Source organism: Dermacentor silvarum, chromosome 6 (assembly GCF_013339745.2).
Source record: "Dermacentor silvarum isolate Dsil-2018 chromosome 6, BIME_Dsil_1.4, whole genome shotgun sequence".
NCBI lineage: Eukaryota > Metazoa > Arthropoda > Arachnida > Ixodida > Ixodidae > Dermacentor > Dermacentor silvarum.
Genome location: NC_051159.1, coordinates 154721679 through 154741284, shown reverse-complemented (window position 1 = coordinate 154741284; position 19606 = coordinate 154721679). Strand labels below are relative to the sequence as shown.

Genomic DNA, 19606 nt, shown 5'->3' with positions numbered 1-19606 from the left:
GATAGATAGATAGATAGATAGATAGATAGATAGATAGATAGATAGATAGATAGATAGATAGATAGATAGATAGATAGATAGATAGATGCCATTTGTTGCTCCTGTATAGAACATTTTACGTCGCAGTATAGTATGCTAGAACGAGGGGTTCGAATACTACTTTTCAAAGTGAATTTTCTATATATATATATCTTCTTATCTATAGATATTGCACCACGGTGCTGAGCTCGAGGTTGCGGGTTTGATCCCTGCCGCGGCGGCTGCATTTCGATGAGAGCGAATTAAAAAAAAGTTGGTGTATTTAGATATAGCTGCGCGTTAAAGAATCCAAAGTGGCCAAACCTCACCTGGAGTCCTTCACTACGGCGTGTCTTATGTACAGAACACATTTCAGAACGTGAAACCTCCACAATTAATTAATTTTAAATCAACTCCGGCAGTCAGCAGATCCATATTAGAAATTTAGGATTTTGCGCACTTAAATCGATCTTAAGAAGCCCAGGTGGCAAAATAATTCCGGAGTCATTCACTACGGTGTGTCTCTGTAATTGATCTGCGGCTGTCAGGAGGTCCACATTACAGTAGAGTAGCTATCCAGGTCAGTTGGTACATACATGGCACACACAACGACTTTCCAGTCATTGTGTGTGCCACGTCTCTTCTCTGTCCTTTCTCTTTCGACGGGTTTTTACTATTCAGTAGGTCAACATCAGAGGGTTTCAAATTTTGCGCACCCAAAACGGCTTTGGTACCGAAAGAGACATTCGCGCACCGAAAGCGCCACGGCCTGCTTGCATTCTTTTGTACACTATTTGCTTTCTTTCGTATACCTTTTCGCATTATTTTATTGCGATAGCAACTATATGGACACTACAAGCGAATTTCTGCCGTCGTCGTCGCCGTCGCCGCGAGGTTTCGAACAAAGTCCAAGGGCGATAAAATCGTCAACGCGCGCTGTATGCTGTATGTGCCCGTGAAAGCACGCGAGGGACGCGTGCATTCACGGGGAGTGAATTGCACGGCGGAGAGCAAACGCGACGTCCTCGGTTGCGCGAAAGGCTGTGGGGGGATGGGAGGGAGGCAGGAGGTGGGGCGCCGTTGTGCTGCGGCACCAAATACGTATCTTGTGACCGGGCGCAAGGGGAACTGGAATCTCGCAGGCGGAAGGCGGAAAGCGGGAAGGCAGTGTAGGAGGGAGGAGGTGCGGCTCATGCTCTGCGAGCAACTGCGTACTTGTACTTGTACCCGCCACCGCGGTGGGCGGTTGCGCGTGCCGTATCTTGAAAGTCATCTGCAGCATGGCTCCTACCTTTGTATGCGCTGCGCTTTCACCGCTCAGTTTCCGTTGAAGTGATAGATCGCACGAACCTTCGCTCGCTGCAGCTGGCGCACTTGCTCACGCCGGCGTTTTGACAGCGGTGTGTGTGGTCACCCACTGTGATCTATCCATGTTTGCTTGTGCGCGCTGACACCATGCTTGTTAATTCAGTTAGTAAGCGAATGGGTCCAAGTTTATACAGCCGATAAAACTACAATCCTTACTCCGTATAGCTCTCTACTAATTTGCTATCGCAATTCATGCTTTGCCTGTCGGGCGAACTGCGAGATTTTTTTTTTTCAAATCTGGTGGTTTGCGCCCCAAAACGTTGGGTGCGCAAAATCTAAATCTTCCCCTTAAGCATTAAGCACATGGTGTTGCGGTTTATCCTGCGATCCTATGTAGATGCAGTCATATTTGTTGGTTTTCCTCGGCATGTTATTTCATGTTGTCGTCAGTGATAAGAGCAACACACCCTTGTTCCAGAATTACATGCAGACATAGCGATATATTTAGGCGCCTTAGAAGTGCAAAATTAATTCTTATCCGACGTACATGTTGGAATATATGGGAAGCAAAGCTTTAATCAAGCGGTAAATAAAAATGCTACACAACCTAATTTGATGCGCACAATCGTTTATTTCCATCCAATGCAACATTATGGTTTTATTCAATGTTTGTGGTTTTCTACAGCGCGCATCACAACAATTGAGTGCAATTATATGCACTACGCCACTAGTGGTGTCCATCTTTTATTAGTAATCCCTTTGGTGGTGCGGCACGGAAAGGCACGGTTCTACTGCATATTTTTTTTTCAGTGCCTGGATAACGTTGGAGTGCAACGGCCACATTGGAAAGAGTAAATAGCGTTTTGTCAGGGCTTATTTAGTTTGTCGAAGGGCAAGGCTCACTGCAAACGGTCGTGCGTCAGCAATATTGTCATCGGCATGATCTAATTGAGAGACAAAACACTGCTCAAAAAAGTACACTCTTATGCTTTTGTTATCAAAGTGTAAATTAAAGAATGAATGCGTGGAGCTACGGTTCTTTTTTCATCTACGAAGAAGGAAATTAAAAACATTACGTGAGTTTTTGTCGTAGTAGGATGAAAGCTCTTGGTGATTGTCTCTCATACGCGAGCAAGCACCGAAACTTGCCCCGTGGCACGGAAAAGCCAACGTATGCTGACGTATTAAACGCATCACCGCTGGCGCCTCGGGCGGCTCTCTGGAGACTTCGGAGCTTTCATTCATCTTTTCCCGCTCTGTTGGCGTCGCTGTTGTCGCCTGTAGCCCCAGGTCATACCACTCAGGGGCATTTATCACGCGCAAAAATGCAGACAAGCATGAATTTCGGTGCAGCTAGCTTATTTGAATTCCTCGTTTTAAGTGCTAGCCAGAGGCTGTGAACAATTTTTTCATATCTAAACTAGTTTTTTTTTTTGTTCGCTCGTTTTTCATACGTGTAGCCAGGGCACCAGCAAAAATATCAAGGTATGTTGTGCCGACGTCGTGTGTTTTCCGGACTCAAAACAAGAAAAGGCTGCTGACTGCCTTAACGCTGTAGTGAAATACCCCCCCCCCCCCCCCCCCCTCCCTCTTCGCACCCCTCACATTCCTCTCTTCTTCTAGTAGAGGCTGAGCTGTGGGTATTCCCGTGCATCGGTGGCCTTTGTATTTTAGAGTACGAATAAAAAGCATTGTTTATTGCTTTGACTTCATCATAGCCTTGATTCACAAAACTGCTCTTGCAAACATGTACCTTTGTGGCCACGATAATAACATGACACTCTGGCTGTATGTTCTATAAGGTTTGTAAATATATAAGGGTTTAAACCTAACTAAATTAAATTCTCGGGTTTTACGTGACAGAACCACGATCTGATTGGGAGGCACGTCGTAGTTGGAGACTCTGGATTCCTTTTGACCACCTGGGGCTTTTTAACGTGCACCTAAGTCTAACTACACGAGCGTTTTGGCATTCCGTCCCATCGAAATGCAACCTTGGTGGCCGGGTTCAAACCCATGTCCTCAAGCTCAGCGGCGCAAAGCCATAGCTACTGGGCTACCACGGCAGGCCTATCGTTCTATAATAAAGGGGACGTAAATGCATGGTTGGTCTTGGCCGTACTGACATAGCGTTCACGTGAGTAACGCATTGCATGAGCAGCAAGGGAAGCCCACCGAGAGAATGCGTTTACGCGCTATACGCATTTGGCTCTCTATACAGGAGTTCATGCACGACACAGCATTCAATTAAGTTTATGTTGGCACCAAGCAACAGACGTCATCTGTCTTGCCTGCTTTTTTTGTCTTTTACTCTGCGCTCCCCGTTCTTGTAGGTCACGAACGGATGCGCGTGTGAGCGTGAAATTGCGTTCTTGACAGGAAAGTTGTATAGTATAAGAAGATATACGCGAGGATAGGTGGTGATTATTGTTTGGGGACAAGATGAGCGCCGAAGCGTGTACATATTTTCTTGCTTTTGTTTGTTTTTTAGGGTGTGCTTATAACTTGGATTCCTGGCAGGTCCGACAGTTCTCAGCAGCACCAACATGTTTCGCTTTGCATTTAGCTCCTTTAGCCGCGTTGACCACCACACGGGCGTCGCGTGAGAACCCTTGAACGTAGTTCAGCTTTGTGGTCTTATGCGTCACATTTCAATAAACTGGCGATAGCGCGCTCGGCAGGAATGCAGCGAACCGGAGCTTGAGCTTTGAGGAGAGGTATAAAGTGTAAGATGTACTTTCTGTCCAGCTCGCAGCTCATTTTGACTATGGTAACTTAGCGCCAAGTGGTGGACAGACACAAACAAAAAAGTAAAAAGCTGAGAAGAACCACTGTTTATTGACTGTTTGTTCGCAGGCCTTACACTAATATAGATGTATATATATACTGATATACATTGATATACTATTTTATGCGCATGTGCCCGGTCAGTTCATCGTGTCAATGCTCTATAAAATAATTTGAACCCTTAAAGGAGAATAAAGGATGCAAATCTGTCTATAACTCACGCTCTTAGAGCCAAAAATGGTGTAAGGGTGTGATTTATAGACAGATTTACACCCTTATTTGCTTTTAATGGTGTATAGTATTTTACAGTTTGCAGAAAAGGAACAAGACATACAATTCAAGCCCGATAGAAGCAAATCGTAGCTGTCGATATATAAGGCCGCGCTAGTTACTCTCGAGTCACCGATGTATAATTAAACGCCCCTAGCGCATTCAAATCACTTCCACGCCCACAGCGCGCGCGTAATAAGCACAGAAATGTGAAAACGATAGAGTCCGTTCAACTGCACCTTACGCTATGGAGACGCTACATGGTCCACCCCTGCTGACTGTCGATCTTTTAATACCCGCATATTAAAAATATGAGGGCCCGAAACTCTCCTTGTGACACAATCTTTTCTACGCGCGCTTTGTGTAAGCAGATGCAACGAGCTGGGTTCCGTATGTTTAACACTGGCCTAATGGCTGCCGCCTCTCTCTCCTCTCGCAGGCGCAACACGAGTAACACGCGGCCATGGTACCGGGAGAGCGACACAGCAGAGCGCAACCACCGCGCTCGGAAAGCCTACGAGGCGCTGCTCGTGGTGCAGACGCGAATCCCCGAGACGTCCGAGTTCTCGCACTTCAAGCAGGCGCTGCAGGAGACAGCTCGCAAGGAGTTCGAGTTCGACTACAACACGGACGAGGTGAGGCTGCTCGGTGTTGCCCAGTTCCCTAAACGGTGCCGGTCCGACGAAACTCGCGATCGGCGGCCTTCTCTGCGCCTGCAATTAGGCGCTGACTAACGACAGTAATTAAAGCGAACGCCTGTCGCGCTGGTGAGCCCGGCAAGCCGGCTGCTATGCGCGTAACGGCTGTTGCGCGTCGAGGTTCAATCTCTCTATCGTACTATTTTTCAGTGCAGTTGCCACATGTTGGTGCGCCTTGCTTCCCTGATATGCCCATGGATGCGAAATTGTTGTGCACGTATTTTTAAAGGAGAGAGCTGTGTAGCGTAAAGAAAACATATGCGCCAAGCAGAGCAATGAGTCACCTTTGAAAGCGGTGCCACTGCAGGAAAATACAAACGTCCTAAGAAGATTCCATTCGTTGTCACAGAGAATTAAAGCGTACGTTATAAAAGTGCGTCCTTTATAAGCAAATAGACTTTCTGGCGTGCTTTTCCAAATGTACACTCATTCCAAAGTGTACATTGTAATGACCAGAAAGAATGGCAAGGAAACAACAAAAAAAGACCCGCAGGCACTATTTGTAGAGCGGCATTAACTGCATTTATCAACACTTTCCAGAAAATAAAAGAAGACAGCGCTAAGTGGTACATTCTTGACTGTCGGCACTTTTTCCGCAGCCTAAATCTCGAGAGAGTGATCCTTTTTCTATACGGGTCATTTCTTGTCAAAAGAAAAGTAGATGGGGTGATAGTACAAAAGATGTCATTATCGTAGGATCTCCGAAAACCAGACAGCGCAAGAAAGAATTGAATGATCAAGGAAAGAGACAACAAAAAGCGAAATGAAAGAGAGAACGGGAAACAAGAAACGAGAGCTCGCATATTGTTCGGATCTCTCGTTGGATTGTTGCTCGCCTGCCGATGCTAACAGCTTGACTCGATCTGCCGCTCATCATATTTTTATTTTTTTACCCTTTTTTTCTCTTCCTCGCGCACTCGGCATTTTCACCACGCTCGCTTTCCCGACCCATCTTCTCGGGAGCACAAAAGAGGGATCCGTGTGCGATGGATTTGACGCTGCATACAACTGACAAGTACCGCGGCGAAGCACTCACTGCCTCGTCGTCGCCATTTCTCTTTCCTTTCTGTGCACTTCGTGATATCGATCCCAGCATAAGAACTCTCTCCACCTGTTCTCACCCCATTCTTCCGTGTAGATGGCAGCGGAAGCCTTTCACTTTCCCGTTCGCCCTGTTCTACTTTGTCATCCTCGTTCCCGTCACTGACTCGCCCCCGTTCACCTTCTTCTTCGCCGGTCTCCCTTCACGTTTGTGAACGTCCGTCCATTGTTCAAGGCTTTCCTTATCCGCCTCCTGCTGTTTCCTTTTACTTCTTCATTTTTTTTCGCCTACTCGTTCTTATAATTGTACTGCGCCTCCGTAGAAACGATCCACAATTATCGAGTTCTTCTTTTTTTTTGTTCGACGCTCGCGAAGTGCGTTTTATCTCAATTCTTGCGTTGATCGAGCTTTTCACTGGATTCTCTCTTTCTTGCTGCAGCCAATTGGGCGTCTCCTTCCTTTTGGCATTCTGCTTCCCTATCTTTTCCGAACCTTCGAGTCTCAGTGCTGGTGCCATTCTACTCGGTATCTTCCACAGTCCTCAGAACTTTCTGTCCCGTTCACAGTCTTCTCCTCGGCCTTTGTTAGGAATTTCTATTTTATTTACTCGATGCCAAAAAAGAATGGCCGTCCGGAAGTGTCGCCCTATTGCTGAGCCCTTCTAGTGAAGAGCCTCATGGGAATGTGGTTGGAGTGTTCCAGTTTTGCATTGCTTGATCGTTGGCAAGGAGATCGAGCTGTACCATAAAGAACGGGGACAACCCGAGAAAGCAGTAGGTCGAAGAGGGGTCAGCTATCGAAGGAGCAGTATTACATTTGAGACCAATAATCATAAACACGTTGAAATTAGCGTTCATGCAAAGTGACGGTTATTATGGGCTGGATGAAGTTGGCAGTGCTACTGCGTCGCACAGCAAATGTGAGCGCAGTTTGAACCAGCGCCCGCGACTGAAACTGCACTAGCGCTTGGTGAAGCTGCACTCGACGTGAAATAAGCTAAATTATCATTTGTTTCTGTGCATGTAGATAAAGGTGGCATCTTACATAGAAGCCATAATCGAGAGAAAAGAAATGTAAACTAGGGACAAGCTGGTAGTAATCGTCATTATTATTATCATCATCATCAGCAGCAGTGGCTTAATTTTATGTCCACTGCAAGACAAAGGCCTCTCCTGGTGATGTCCAATCGGCTATCTCTAGCGTTAGCTGATTCCAACTTGTACCTGCAAATTTATTAATTTCATCGCCCCACTTAATTTTTGCCATCCTCGGCTGGGCGTCCCTTCCCTTGCCACCCATTCTGTAACTCTAATGGTTTACCGGTTATCTACCCTACACATTACATGGCCTGACCAGCTCCATTTTCTGTCCTCTTAATGTCAACTATAATATCGGCTATGCCCATTTGCGCTGTGATCCACACCGATTTCTTCCTGTTTCTTACTGTTCTTCCTGTTTCTTTGGGTGGTCCTGAACTTGTCTCGAGCTTCTTTGTTAACGTCCAAGTTTCTGCCCCTTATATTAGCGCCGGTAGAATGCAATGATTGTATACTTTTCTTTTCAACGCCAGTGGTAAGCTCCCAGTCAGGACTTGGTGATGCTTGCCGTATGCACTCCACGCCATCTTTATTCGTCTGTAATTTCCTTCTCATGATCAGGGTCCCCTGTAAGTAAGCCGGTAGTACTTTATACTAAAAACAGCCCAAAGTACGGAAGCGAAAGAAACAGGCAATACTGTTAAGTTCATGTAAAGTGTTATTTTCAAAAACTTCGATTCAAAACTCTAGAAGTGACAATACTTCACATCAATCATCTTTCCATCGTCCTCTCTCACCATCAGATCTTTTTCTTACTTCAGGTATAGACCGAGGACCGAGAACTCTATTCTTTCTTCGATTCTATATTCTCTAGTAGGTTCTTTCCAAGGTAAAAAGTGAATAAAGTGAAGACAGCATTAAATTTATTTGTGTTTATTTATGACGTCCTTAAGTTCAAATTACATTAATTGGGGGGGGGGGGGCTTTTACAACATAACGTTATTACGTAAAGCATAGCCGTGAAAGAAAGCGCCGCTATCGATTATACACAGAATCGTGAGCAAACCAAACTAGAACAGAACACGGGCATAGTGAATGAAGCATTACAAAATCATTCATTGATCATTTCTTAAGGTATCATTTTATCTCGTCATTGCTGGCATCTCCCAAATTTTTCTGAAATGATGTTATGAGTAAGCGCTTCGAAGGCAACCTGAAAAGGCAGAAAGTAGGGGCTGCATTTGGTAAGCAGTTTGTGCAATAGACTTCAGGTAAGAGTTGGCACCGGTTTCGGTGCTTACTACAGTAGTGCGTAACGTTGAGCTTGTTGGTGCTTCATGATTTTTCAAGTGCGAGACGGCGTAGTAAAATGAAGACAGATATGGGAATCGAAGAGAGCGTTTGTCTTCCCTCCTTACCTATCCGGTCACCTTTTGCTGCGTTGTATCGTGCCTCAGAAGCTCAACATATATACTTTTGGAGAAAGTGACCTGAAGCGACAAATAGTTCTTACTTACGGAAAGCTTCGTAAGTGGTACTCCAGGTGTCGAGTACATGATTTGTTTTCTGCAAAAATCTTGGTTACAGCTTCCATCAGTGGCTTTTCCTTGGCAACGAGGTTGCAAAAACACTCATGCGTGTGTGTTTGGGCCAAGAAATGAAAAAAAAACCACCTAAGCGAATACTAAGGAGTGGAATGATGAATGTTTCCATTAGATTCACTTGGATGCTTACAGAAATAGGACAAACCCTAACGTTGAAGTTCTCCGCAAATATTGATTCCGCTGGCGGGTGGTAAGGAATGCCACTTCGGACATTCACCGCTCTCGTATTTGAAATTATAATGTTTGTGTGAAGCTTAGGAATTATGTCTTTAGACTGTAGGAACACCCAGGGTTCTTTGGTTCTGGAAACACAAGGGTAACATTGTGTGGCGCTAATAAATCGTGTTTGCGAAACAAAACTCTTAAAATGAGTTTGTTAGAATGGTTAAAGACCACTGTATAGTGAAACAGGCTGAAAGAACAGCGTTTGTGTACACCATATACTACTCACGCAAGACTGCAGAGTATCTGCAGCCGGAGTAAACAAGTTTGCGAGAACTTAAAGGAACAAGGAATCCCGCAAAATGCTTGCTACGTCAATATTTGCTTCATTTTCACAATTTTTGTCTATAACTGTTTCCGTTTTGAAGTTATGCCACGTTTTTGAGCAGCTGTTTTCTTTTATTTTATTGCATAATTACATAACACGCCCATGCGCCCTGTGCCGGTACACTATACTTTACACTATAAGAACAAATAAAAGCTCCTGCCAATTCAGCAAAACACTTGTTGACACTCAGCTCTTAGCACAATTAAAACGCACATTTGCTCCATAACAAATCTATTATTAAGTTAAAACACGAGCATGGGCACATGCAAATATTTTTGCGAGCTTGCGTGTAACACCGCCGCTCTTCGTTATAAAAGCACAAAAGAGTAATTAAAATACATGGGGTTGACTAAAGTGCACCACACGCCATTTGTTTTCAACGTTTGCGTGTAACAGTGGCTTTAGTAGTATCCCGAGGCGTCATTATGCTCGGAACATGCTTAAATAGCTACAAGCAAAGCGTATACTTTCTAAAAGTGTTTCTGTTACCTATAGGACCACAATTTTGATGAAGATAAGTGGTCCTACATGTGATTTTCTTAATCTCCCATCACTAATTCTTGGTCAGTCTTAGTCGGTCTTAGTCAGTCATCGATAGCCAATCAATAGCTAATTGATAATCAATCAATAATCAATAAATTGCGGAAAATGCTGGGGATGACTTGGTAGTGCTTAGCCTAGCCCAAATACGTGGCCAATACCTTGCGATTGCCAATAGATAGCCAATCAATAGCTAATCGATAATCGATCAATAATCAATGATTTCAAGTACATGCTGGGGATGACTTGGTAGTGCTTAGCCTAGCCCAAAAGCCAGAACTAGCTACGTGCCGATCAGCTCCACTTTCTCTTTAGAATTGCGCCTCCAGTGCAAGCTACGCTAGTTTTTTTTTTTTTTTTTTTTTTTAAGAACGGCAACCCTAGCATTACTTTTCAGGACGAAGTTTATTTGGCTCAGCGATAGAGAAGTCTGCGAATGCAGCCAGTTTGAAGATAATATGAAGCTTATAGTGCTCATTTTTGCATAAAATATCACTTCAAGTAGGAGCCCCGAAAAAGTACAGTAAAATTTCAGTTGAAGCTGGCACCGTTCTTTTATATCAAGTGCTACTTCAACGTCTCATGACGCCTCATCTTTTAATTTGGCATGCAAAGATGAGTAGTTGCAAAGCAACGGATGTTGCTGGAGCCTAATTTTCGATAAGCGCACTTTTCTTCGTCAGGGCAGATCCCTGACGACGACAAGTCTTGTTGTTAGAACTTCGGCTTGATAGTGATGCCGTTTGCAACCACTGTTGGTCACGTGAAGCCTCCATCTTCCTGTGAACCTCTGTTTTAAAATTCAGCATGCACGGAAGGTGGCTCTGTGTATAACACCAAGATTTCAGGCGTGTTGGAGAAAAAAGAAAGTGTTCTCGCTTAGCGCTTTGGTAAACTGACTCCGCTCATATTCTTGCCCACTTTCATGACTGACTGTAATGTCACGAGCCACAGCTATTGCCAGAATCATCGAATTAGAGCAGAAAATGGTGGCAAAGAGATAAAGTCAAAGGAGAAGAACCTTAGTTTAATCTTTCAACCAGCTCATCTACATTTTGTATTTAGTTTTCCTTCAAAGTTTCATTATACATCGGGCTTCACAGCTAGTACCTGCGCTGCATGGTGCCAAATTGTATCATTAGCAGTGTGACCACGAGATTACCGCTCCCGCCTCTAGCTGGGGTCAAAAAGGTCATCTAGTCGGTTTACGATGGCTCCCAGGAACAATGCAGTATACCTGATGTTTGAGACGCTAGAAAATTATTGTGTTGTAAATTTCTTAGGAAAAACACTTTAGATGGAAAGGGGGTTTTCTTCAAACTACGCGCATTGTGGGAGAATTATGCTACGTTTTTCCAAAGCGATTCTTGAAGTTAGAGAACTGAAGAACCCATGAAGATGTACTGAACGGGCAAGAAGCAAGACAAGTCGCTCACTACCAAGCACCCTTATTTGGTTTCCAGACGGCAGGTAATAAGAAAGCATGCAGACGTATGAGTAACGAAGGATATGCGCACACCAAACAGCCGGGGCGTACAGTGTTGCAGTGGAAGCAACGATTCAATTTCATTTCTTGTGTATCATGCGATGTTTCTTTACATCCCTGTGATGTATGTATTAGTGCATATATTACAAAGCAATAGCATGAATTCTGTCAATGAAATATTGTTAACTGTTGTTTCATTCCACTATGAAACAGCTTGATTGCTGCTTGCCAAATGTTCTTTGCAGTGGAAATTTGTATATGTTAGTACGTTGCCTCGGTGATTGCTCAGGCCTGCAAAATGTCTAAAAAAATTATCGCAGCTTGCACTAGTGGTGCAAGGCTGGAGCAAACAGCGGAGCTTGTGATCGACCAAGCTGCAGCCAGAGTCGCTATCCCGATGACGCTGGATACTCAAACGCTGACTCTCGCATTCTCGTTCTGGAAGCTCGGGGATCTTCGACTCGATGACGCCCCTTCTCGGTTGCAGCATCGACACGGTATTCCGGATCGGCTCGCTGCCGCCGACGCGCAGATTCTCGCTTGGCCGCACGACGCGCTTCAAGAAGCGGCCTGGAGAAGCATTCACATGTCTTGGCGAGCGAGGCACACGTGGTTGCTAGGCGACGCGAAGAGACGTCATGGCTAGACGGAGCTGGTGCGCGGTCGTAGCAGCTCGGCGCGGCAGTGCGGAGCGGTGGCGAAGTGAGGCGCAGCTGTCCCAAGTGGTTGCTATGCAACGCACGGTGACGTCATCGCCAGGCGCAGTTTCTGGTCTATGCTAACCACTATTTAAGGTGTCTCTTCAGGTAATATTTTGGAAGGCACGTGGAAAGCATCTAAATTTTTTCAGTCCTTCTTTCCAGGGCTAATATTACTTCTATTTTTATGAATAGAATGCAAACTTTATATGAAGCATTATTACTTTTGCCGCTATATTACAAGTTAAGAAAGAGTGTTACTATATCAATGCAAATCATGTTCAAAGGTGCCTAAAACAATTAGGCACTGCTTTGTTAATATTTCGACCAGTTTCTTTTCCTGCATATTCTTCACTACCTAAGCACCAAAGTGAAGTTGATTTTCTTTTCTTTTCTCATTAACCTAGGTGAACCCTTTTGTCTCCGCGTTCTATGAAGCTGTAATTCTGTACGCCCTGGCCATCAACGAAACCATAATCGACGGCATGCCCATCACGAATGGAAGTTACATTACGCAGAAAATGTGGAACAGGACATTTGAAGGTAGGTACACGCCCATTTTCGCGCGTCCATAACGTTTTTATCGATAAAATGTGTGTAATACGTATATAAAAAAACTCTATTCTCTTGGCGACCACGTCATATTTTATTTTGCTATAACAATAAATTACTTCGCATGGTCAGAGGGACCTTAATTGTTTGCGTTAGCTGAACGTCATGTCCAAAGACAAAAAAGTCTTATCCAATTGCCTGCTATTATTTGATAGTTACCGGAGCTTCAAGGTGTTTTACTTTATTCGTTTCTTCCAACCTAAATGGTATGAATTTTCACCGGAAACTGCAAATGAAAGGATACTGACTACACTTCATATTAAGGACAAATCTTCATAAAAGTGTCAGCACCCAACGACAGAAGTGCATTCGCCTAATTAACTTTCACATGTGAAGCCTTGTATTGGTCTCAGCGTTTCTATCAATGTCTACAAAAATAGGAAGAAAAAAAATAGAACGCTTCAACATGATGAGCTGATCCGCTAGGATCGGACGGGCTTACGTCGATAATTATTTTTCGCCAAATTTGCCAGCTGTCTCGGCAAAGCTTTCCACTGGCCACTCGCACTATTCGTTTCAAACTAATTTGTGATGATTCGGTCTACTCGGCACAGATTATTTTTTTTAATCTGCCAGGCTTAGTCGACGTCCAGGGAAGGAAATTGCGGGCTTTGAAGAAGGTGCGCAAATGAAAAACGGAAAACTCACTGTTGTTTTGTTGCTCGGACTTTCCTAGGAATCACGGGCGCAGTGAGAGTGAACGAGAAGGGAGACCGAGACTTGGACTACTCTATCCTGGACATGAACCCAGAGACAGGCCAATATCAGGTGAGTGCTCACATTGCATATATCAAATAAAATACGATTAGTGCATGTGCAGAAATATGGAAGTGAGTATTGGCACTCTGTAACAAAGGACGTAATTTAAAAAAGAGACGTACACTAATTATTACTTAAGAGAAGACCGAAATACTTCATATGAGGAGCACCATATGCAAATTTTATTTCCAGCAAGGATGCTAAAACAGTTCTGTTATTTGTATTTAGAGAACGGACATTTACATTTCCCTTCTCTATCGGAATGAAGCCATCATGAGAGTGTCGAAACGAAGCAAACACGAGCTAAACTGGACAATAAATGCCATATCCACCAAGACACCACCGATGACCTGAAGAAATCTTCACAGAATAAGTCTGGGATGATAGCAGCAAGACATCGGTTTGCGTGTCATGCAAAAACAAAACAAACATTATACAGATCGGATGCACTGTGCCAATCCGCGTTATGCGAAGCATTTCGCAGGTAGCTAGATATCTAGCATCGTTTGGAATATCTCAGAGTTACCAGATGGACCACTGCGTCTGGACTAGAGCAAATGTGTGGGTGACGCGAGTCTGTGTGCGACAACAGAAGCACCACGACGACTGTAACGATAGTATGATGGCGATGACATGACGACAGTTTTGTTTTTACTCCGCCGAAAAGCATTAAAACATGGGCCGATCCCGAAGGAGGTACAATGTAACACATTGTGTGCGAGAGGAGGGAGGAATGTGAGCCGATGCCGAAGGCGGTGCCGTATAAAGTGTCTGAAAACGCTATATACCTGCCCGGAGGAAAGAATGAGAGAAAGTGACCCGCTTCCAGTCATCGCTCAGAGGAAAGAAAGTGGCAGGTCTGCGGCATAATCGAAACTGGAGCACGACGTCGTGCTCTCGCTCGTGCTTTGTTAGGTGTCGCGCGCGCCTGTCGCCTCAATGAGCTATAGTTCTCTTTGGCACGAGAGACACATGCCTGCGATCAGGACGCCACAAGCAAGTTATAAAGACGAAAGTAATCCGAAGGAACCCAAGCACTTCTTTGAGTTGTGAATGCGAAAGCAATAATGTCCAATTGAACGCCGCTTAGCGGTCGTTCGAGTTATGAACTTTTCGCGGGCAAACGAGCGCTTTGAGACGCTTGGCCAACGCCTCTTAGATAGCACAAGGCCGGTGCACTTCCATCCGTGACGTCATGCTGCCTTGTCCGACTGCCATAGAAACCAATGGGAACGCTCCCAAATGAGCCGCGGGGATTATGACGTCACCGCTTTGAGGCACGGCTTGGCAATGGAAATTTCCGTCCAAGTAGCATGATATCATAAAGCAGAGTGCATAGGCCTGCTATCTGGGAAGTGCTGGTTTAGCGCAGTTCGTAAGACACTCAACCTTTAGGGCCCTTCTTCGTAGGGTCGTAGGTTCAAAACTCACTACCGCCAACGTTTTTCCTTTCGAATTTGTTATGCTTTTATACATTATATTTAATGCTAACTGCACAGTTAGCGCTAACACTAACCTTGCAGTTCATCATTGTCTTCATCTGTATAGACCCATCCACGTAATCATAATTATCTTTTGTCGGGTTGGTGCTCGCTGGCTGCCTCGCGCTGTGTTGAAATACAAGGGATCGGCCTTCGGGGGTTCCGGGCGTCGTCTTAGAAGTGGTGGAGCGTGCGTTGATTTCCTCGTCCTCTTGCTCTACCGGTAATCCCTGGAGCTCCGCTCTGGTCGACGGTTGTGCTCGCCAACACCAGTCATGGCACAAACCGTACACCGTGCTTGAAAGAACATCTCCCAGTGAACTATCGCGTGGCTCCTGTTACCTCGGCTACTGACCGCCGTTGCCGCAGCACCGAAGTCGTTCAGGTCTCTCGCCTGAAGCCGTACCTTCGGCGTTCGTACCGTTTGTGACTCACTGCCTTGCCGACCGCTTTCGAGAAGGGAGGGAGGGAGGGAGGGGGGGGGGGTTGAGTTAGCTTGAGCGTTAACTGTGCAGTTCATCATCGTCTTCATCTGAGTACACCCATCCGCATAATCATCATCATCTTTTGTCGGGTTGATGCTAGCTGGCTGCCTCGCGCTGTGTTGAAATACAAGGGCTCTCCCTTCGTCCCCGGCGTCGTCTTATAATAGTGATCACCGAGGCGAAATTAGAACGCAAGCGAGAGCTTGCACGACCAGTGAACGCGCGGATAACACATGCTTCTGACAGCGGGAGCGATGGTGATGTGGCGCCGCGGCGACACCCACTCTCCTAATGCAACACCTAGCACACTAGCGCAGCACAAGGTGTTCCGTTTCGCCCACTCTATTCCGTCGAGGCGAGCAAGTGGCGTGGCAACGCAGCCATTGGGAATTTAGGTGCCCTTTATCGCTTGCCCAGATGACAGACACCCTATTTTTCGCTCAATGGGCAATTTGGTGCTTTCGCATCAAGAAAATATCATGGCCGAACGATTAGATTATTGACCTGCTGTGCTAGGAGCCGTGTAAAGGTACATCCAGACGAATTCCTTGAGCTGTTAAAGAAGTAGTGGAGAAATAAGTGAATATTGATTCACTTTATGTCGTACGTACATTGGTGTGCATACGCTTTCCGCAGCTCGTTTCTCTAATTCTCCCTTGTTTTTATTATTGAGGCCCGAAACAAGGTGAAAAAGGAACCTACGTACCCACGTACGTACCTACCTACTTACAACAAAGTGCCTGGTATGAACTAACTAAAGGTTTGCATTAAAAATAAGGGTATCTTTGAAAGCGACGTAACTTGCCTGCCGTTGATGCTACACAAAAATGTTCAGTGGCTCTTTCATTTAGACTTCTGCTTCCAAATGTGCGCACAAACGGGGAAAAGCATGATTTTTTCTGCACTGTTTCAAATCATAAAAAGAAAAGAATATTCAGGAGATTCATCTCTAACATTTTCAACGTACTCGAAAGAAAAATAAGTCAATCACCAGACACCAAGAGACATGTCATTTGTTTTAAAACGGTACATTGAAAATATATCAAAGCCTATGCAAGGACAAGTCCGTACTTATTGGTCTATAAAGCAGCACGAAGATTCCTGAGGTCGTCGTTGAAAAACTGCTTGCCGAAGGCTACATGAATATGGCATCAATATTTTGTATGCTAGCTTGAAACCAGAAAGTACCTCAGCACTCTATATTTAACAAGGGTTGAGCAATATCACACTATACGTACAATCAAAAGGACGCGGCAAGAAAGGGAAAGGTAGCAAAATTGACAGGTAAGACCTAGGAAACAGGCGGCATTTTCCCACTATATATGCGTTCCAGCTTGCTGTCTGCGCGCAGTCGTCAGGCAGTTGCTTCTTCATTTTTGACCACAAAAAATTCACTTAAGATGGAGATGTTCCGTCGTGCTGTCTGGAATGCCAAAACCACGAAGCGTTTCTTGTTCTTCAAGGCCTGTCCTGCGCTCATTTTATCGTATAGTTCTGCAATAAGTTATTTTTCGTGGTTCGTGTAGAATTAGATTTCATTTCCCCTTTGACCAAATTTGCAATGTCGTATGTAAGTAGAACAAGGCAACTCGAGTTGCAATTCTGAGTGCGGTTTTGTATCGAATGGTGAATTTGTGACCGTCTGTAAAATGAATACAAATGATCCCGAACAAAAATAAAAGCACGAGTGCAATTATTGTTCATTATTTGTGTGTAAATACGCAGCTTTATTTTCTTTTCAGTACTGCAGTTACAGACTGTCCACAATATTGCGCGAGGCATCCCTATCAATATTTGTGTCTCTCTAGTTATGCGTGCGCGCGCGCGCGTGTGTGTGTGTGTACATCTTTTATTTATCTGCCTTGTGCCACTAATAGTCTTTATCAGCTCTTGCTCTCTTATCAGCCGTTGCATTTCTGTAACGTAGCTCCCCTGTACGTTTTCCACGAGCGTCTATGGTTCCTAATCACCAATTTATTAAATGCTCCCTCCAAGTTACCAAATCCTCTTGGTCCCTTGCCGCTTTACTCTGAATTCCCTGCGAGAATTTCGCATGCAGATTAAAAGAGACGCTGAGTTTGTGACTGCTTTTTCGGGCGTTAATTGTAGTATCTCTGGCGCATTTTTTATCATGGCAGTGCAAACAACATTCGCCTTTCTCCTTCTTTTGTAGTGTGGGTCGCCACGAAGCCACGAACGCAGAGCACAGAAAGTCTTGCTCGTTCTGCAGCCAGGCAACTTCTTCGCTTCGAATGTGATACCCCGGTTGTTCTGTTTTCGTTCTTTCAGAAGGAGAGGCCCCAGTGGGACTGGCACATGCATAATGCATTCTTAATATCCGATCAAATTTAGATTGCCGCGCAGCGCTAGCGAGGAGCGGTGCCGTGTTTTCTCCTTTTTTTCTTTCAAGCTAGGCGCAGGAGCATGTGAACTAGCACTTAAAACAAAGAATGGTTTTGAATACTTGTTCTTGCACATTCTTTTGCAAACTTTAGAAAGGCCTGCCTCGAGGCACGTCATATCTGTGATATTTCTCTGGGCTGAGAAGTGCCACGTTCTAAGTTCTTGGTCGCGCTTTCTGCTTGATTTTGCTTTTAAATCTATATTTCAACGGAAAAAAATGGTGCTTGAAGGAGTCCCGCTCTTTCTGTTTCACTTTATTTTTAATACTTTTTTTCACTGTCAGACATAGCCTCGACAAACTGCAGCACTTGATGAAGTGGAATTTATGACCATTTCACTCAACGGCTACTCAATTACTGACAAGTAGTTTATCAAGCACTCTGCAGTGGTCGTGGCGAGATTGATGATGTCCCCTGAAATGAATCATTTGGGACCGAAGACCGAAAGATAACTTTTCTCTTATCCTGCACTTCCATTTAAGGGTTAATTAAAGTCTTCGCTGAAGTATTTTACAATAGAATAAGGGATTGGACTACACAGTGACAAATTACTAAAACACACGAATAAGGTATTTGCAGCGCTTTTGATCTAGACATATCCAAATGGAATTATATTCTCCAAAACGAAATGTTAGAACTGCAAAATACTAGGCAGGCATCATGAGAATCTGGCACGTAGCGCAAGACCTTGCTATTGCGGCAGAGTCATGATAAATATTCATAAAAACATTACTTTCTTTGTCACATTTATAAAGCTATACTATATGCCCACGCAGATCGTTAGTGAGCTGTGTTTTTTTTTACTTCCAAGACTTCTTTCGTGACAAAAGCCCGCAACAGTTACTCAAATTACCTCACTGCAGATTGCTTATCTGCCCAGGAGGACACATTTATTTATTGAATAAATTTCTTTGGCTTTTCTGGCAAATGATGTTCGCCTGAAAAGGCAATTATTCTGTAGTGGAGGGGTTTTTGTGAGCGTAGTGGGCTTTTAAAAAAAGTGTTTGATGTGAAAAAGAACAGCAACAACACTGCATATCCGCTTAAAAGATTTCATATGAGACCATCTCTGACCTGCTCTTTTGCATACGAACAAGCATGCACCCAAAGATCACCACAAGATAAAAATGTCTGCCCAGAGCCACACACTGCTTCAAAACCAGAATCCTGTGCTTTCCTTGAGCCAAAAGACGGCAGCCAAGGTGCCGAACACTCACCGAAATGCACGACGATAAAGCGATGATGTCACACGCTGTTAGTATTAGGTTTGTGTGCTCAAGAACGATCACAAAGAAGAGACATAATGAACTAGCTGGCAAATGCTAGAAAATGTATCATTATTACCTCCACTTTTGGTATGCGAGATGAAGCGCCATTTGCTTCATGATTTAAGACCAATATTGTCGTAGGTGGTCGCCAACTACTTGGGAATGCGGCACGAGTTCGTGGACGTGCCCAATCGCACCATTCATTGGGCCGGCGGGCGCACCTCGCCTCCTCCCGACGTGCCACGCTGTGGATTCGATGGATCGCAGTGCGCCGACGGTGAGTACTTCTTGAGCACTGGCACGTTGTAACACTCCCCAAAAGGCATCGCGTTTTTTTTATTGTATTACTCGCCGCGGTGGCGTAGCAGCTACGGCGTTTGCTGCTAAGCACAAGGACGAGAGTTCGATTCCCAGCCGCGGCGGCCTAATTTCGATGCAAAGATTCTTGCGTACCGTGTGGTGCGTGCACGTAAAAAAAAAAAAAAAAAAAACACAGGTGTCAAAATTAATCCGAAATCCCCCCTTACGGCGTGCCTAATAATTTAACCGTGGTATTGGCCC

At 44.7% G+C, this 19606-nt stretch overlaps 1 protein-coding gene across 1 annotated transcript in view; it reads left to right on the top strand.

The window, feature by feature from the left end:
* The window catches only part of LOC119456277 (atrial natriuretic peptide receptor 1), a 292422-nt gene that overhangs the window by 164573 nt on the left and 108243 nt on the right, over positions 1-19606 (top strand). Inside the window, exons 3-6 of the mRNA XM_037717955.2 lie at positions 4823-5018; positions 12446-12581; positions 13327-13418; positions 19187-19322. Of these exons, the coding sequence (XP_037573883.1) occupies positions 4823-5018; positions 12446-12581; positions 13327-13418; positions 19187-19322 (560 nt within the window). The remainder of the gene's footprint in view (positions 1-4822; positions 5019-12445; positions 12582-13326; positions 13419-19186; positions 19323-19606) is intronic.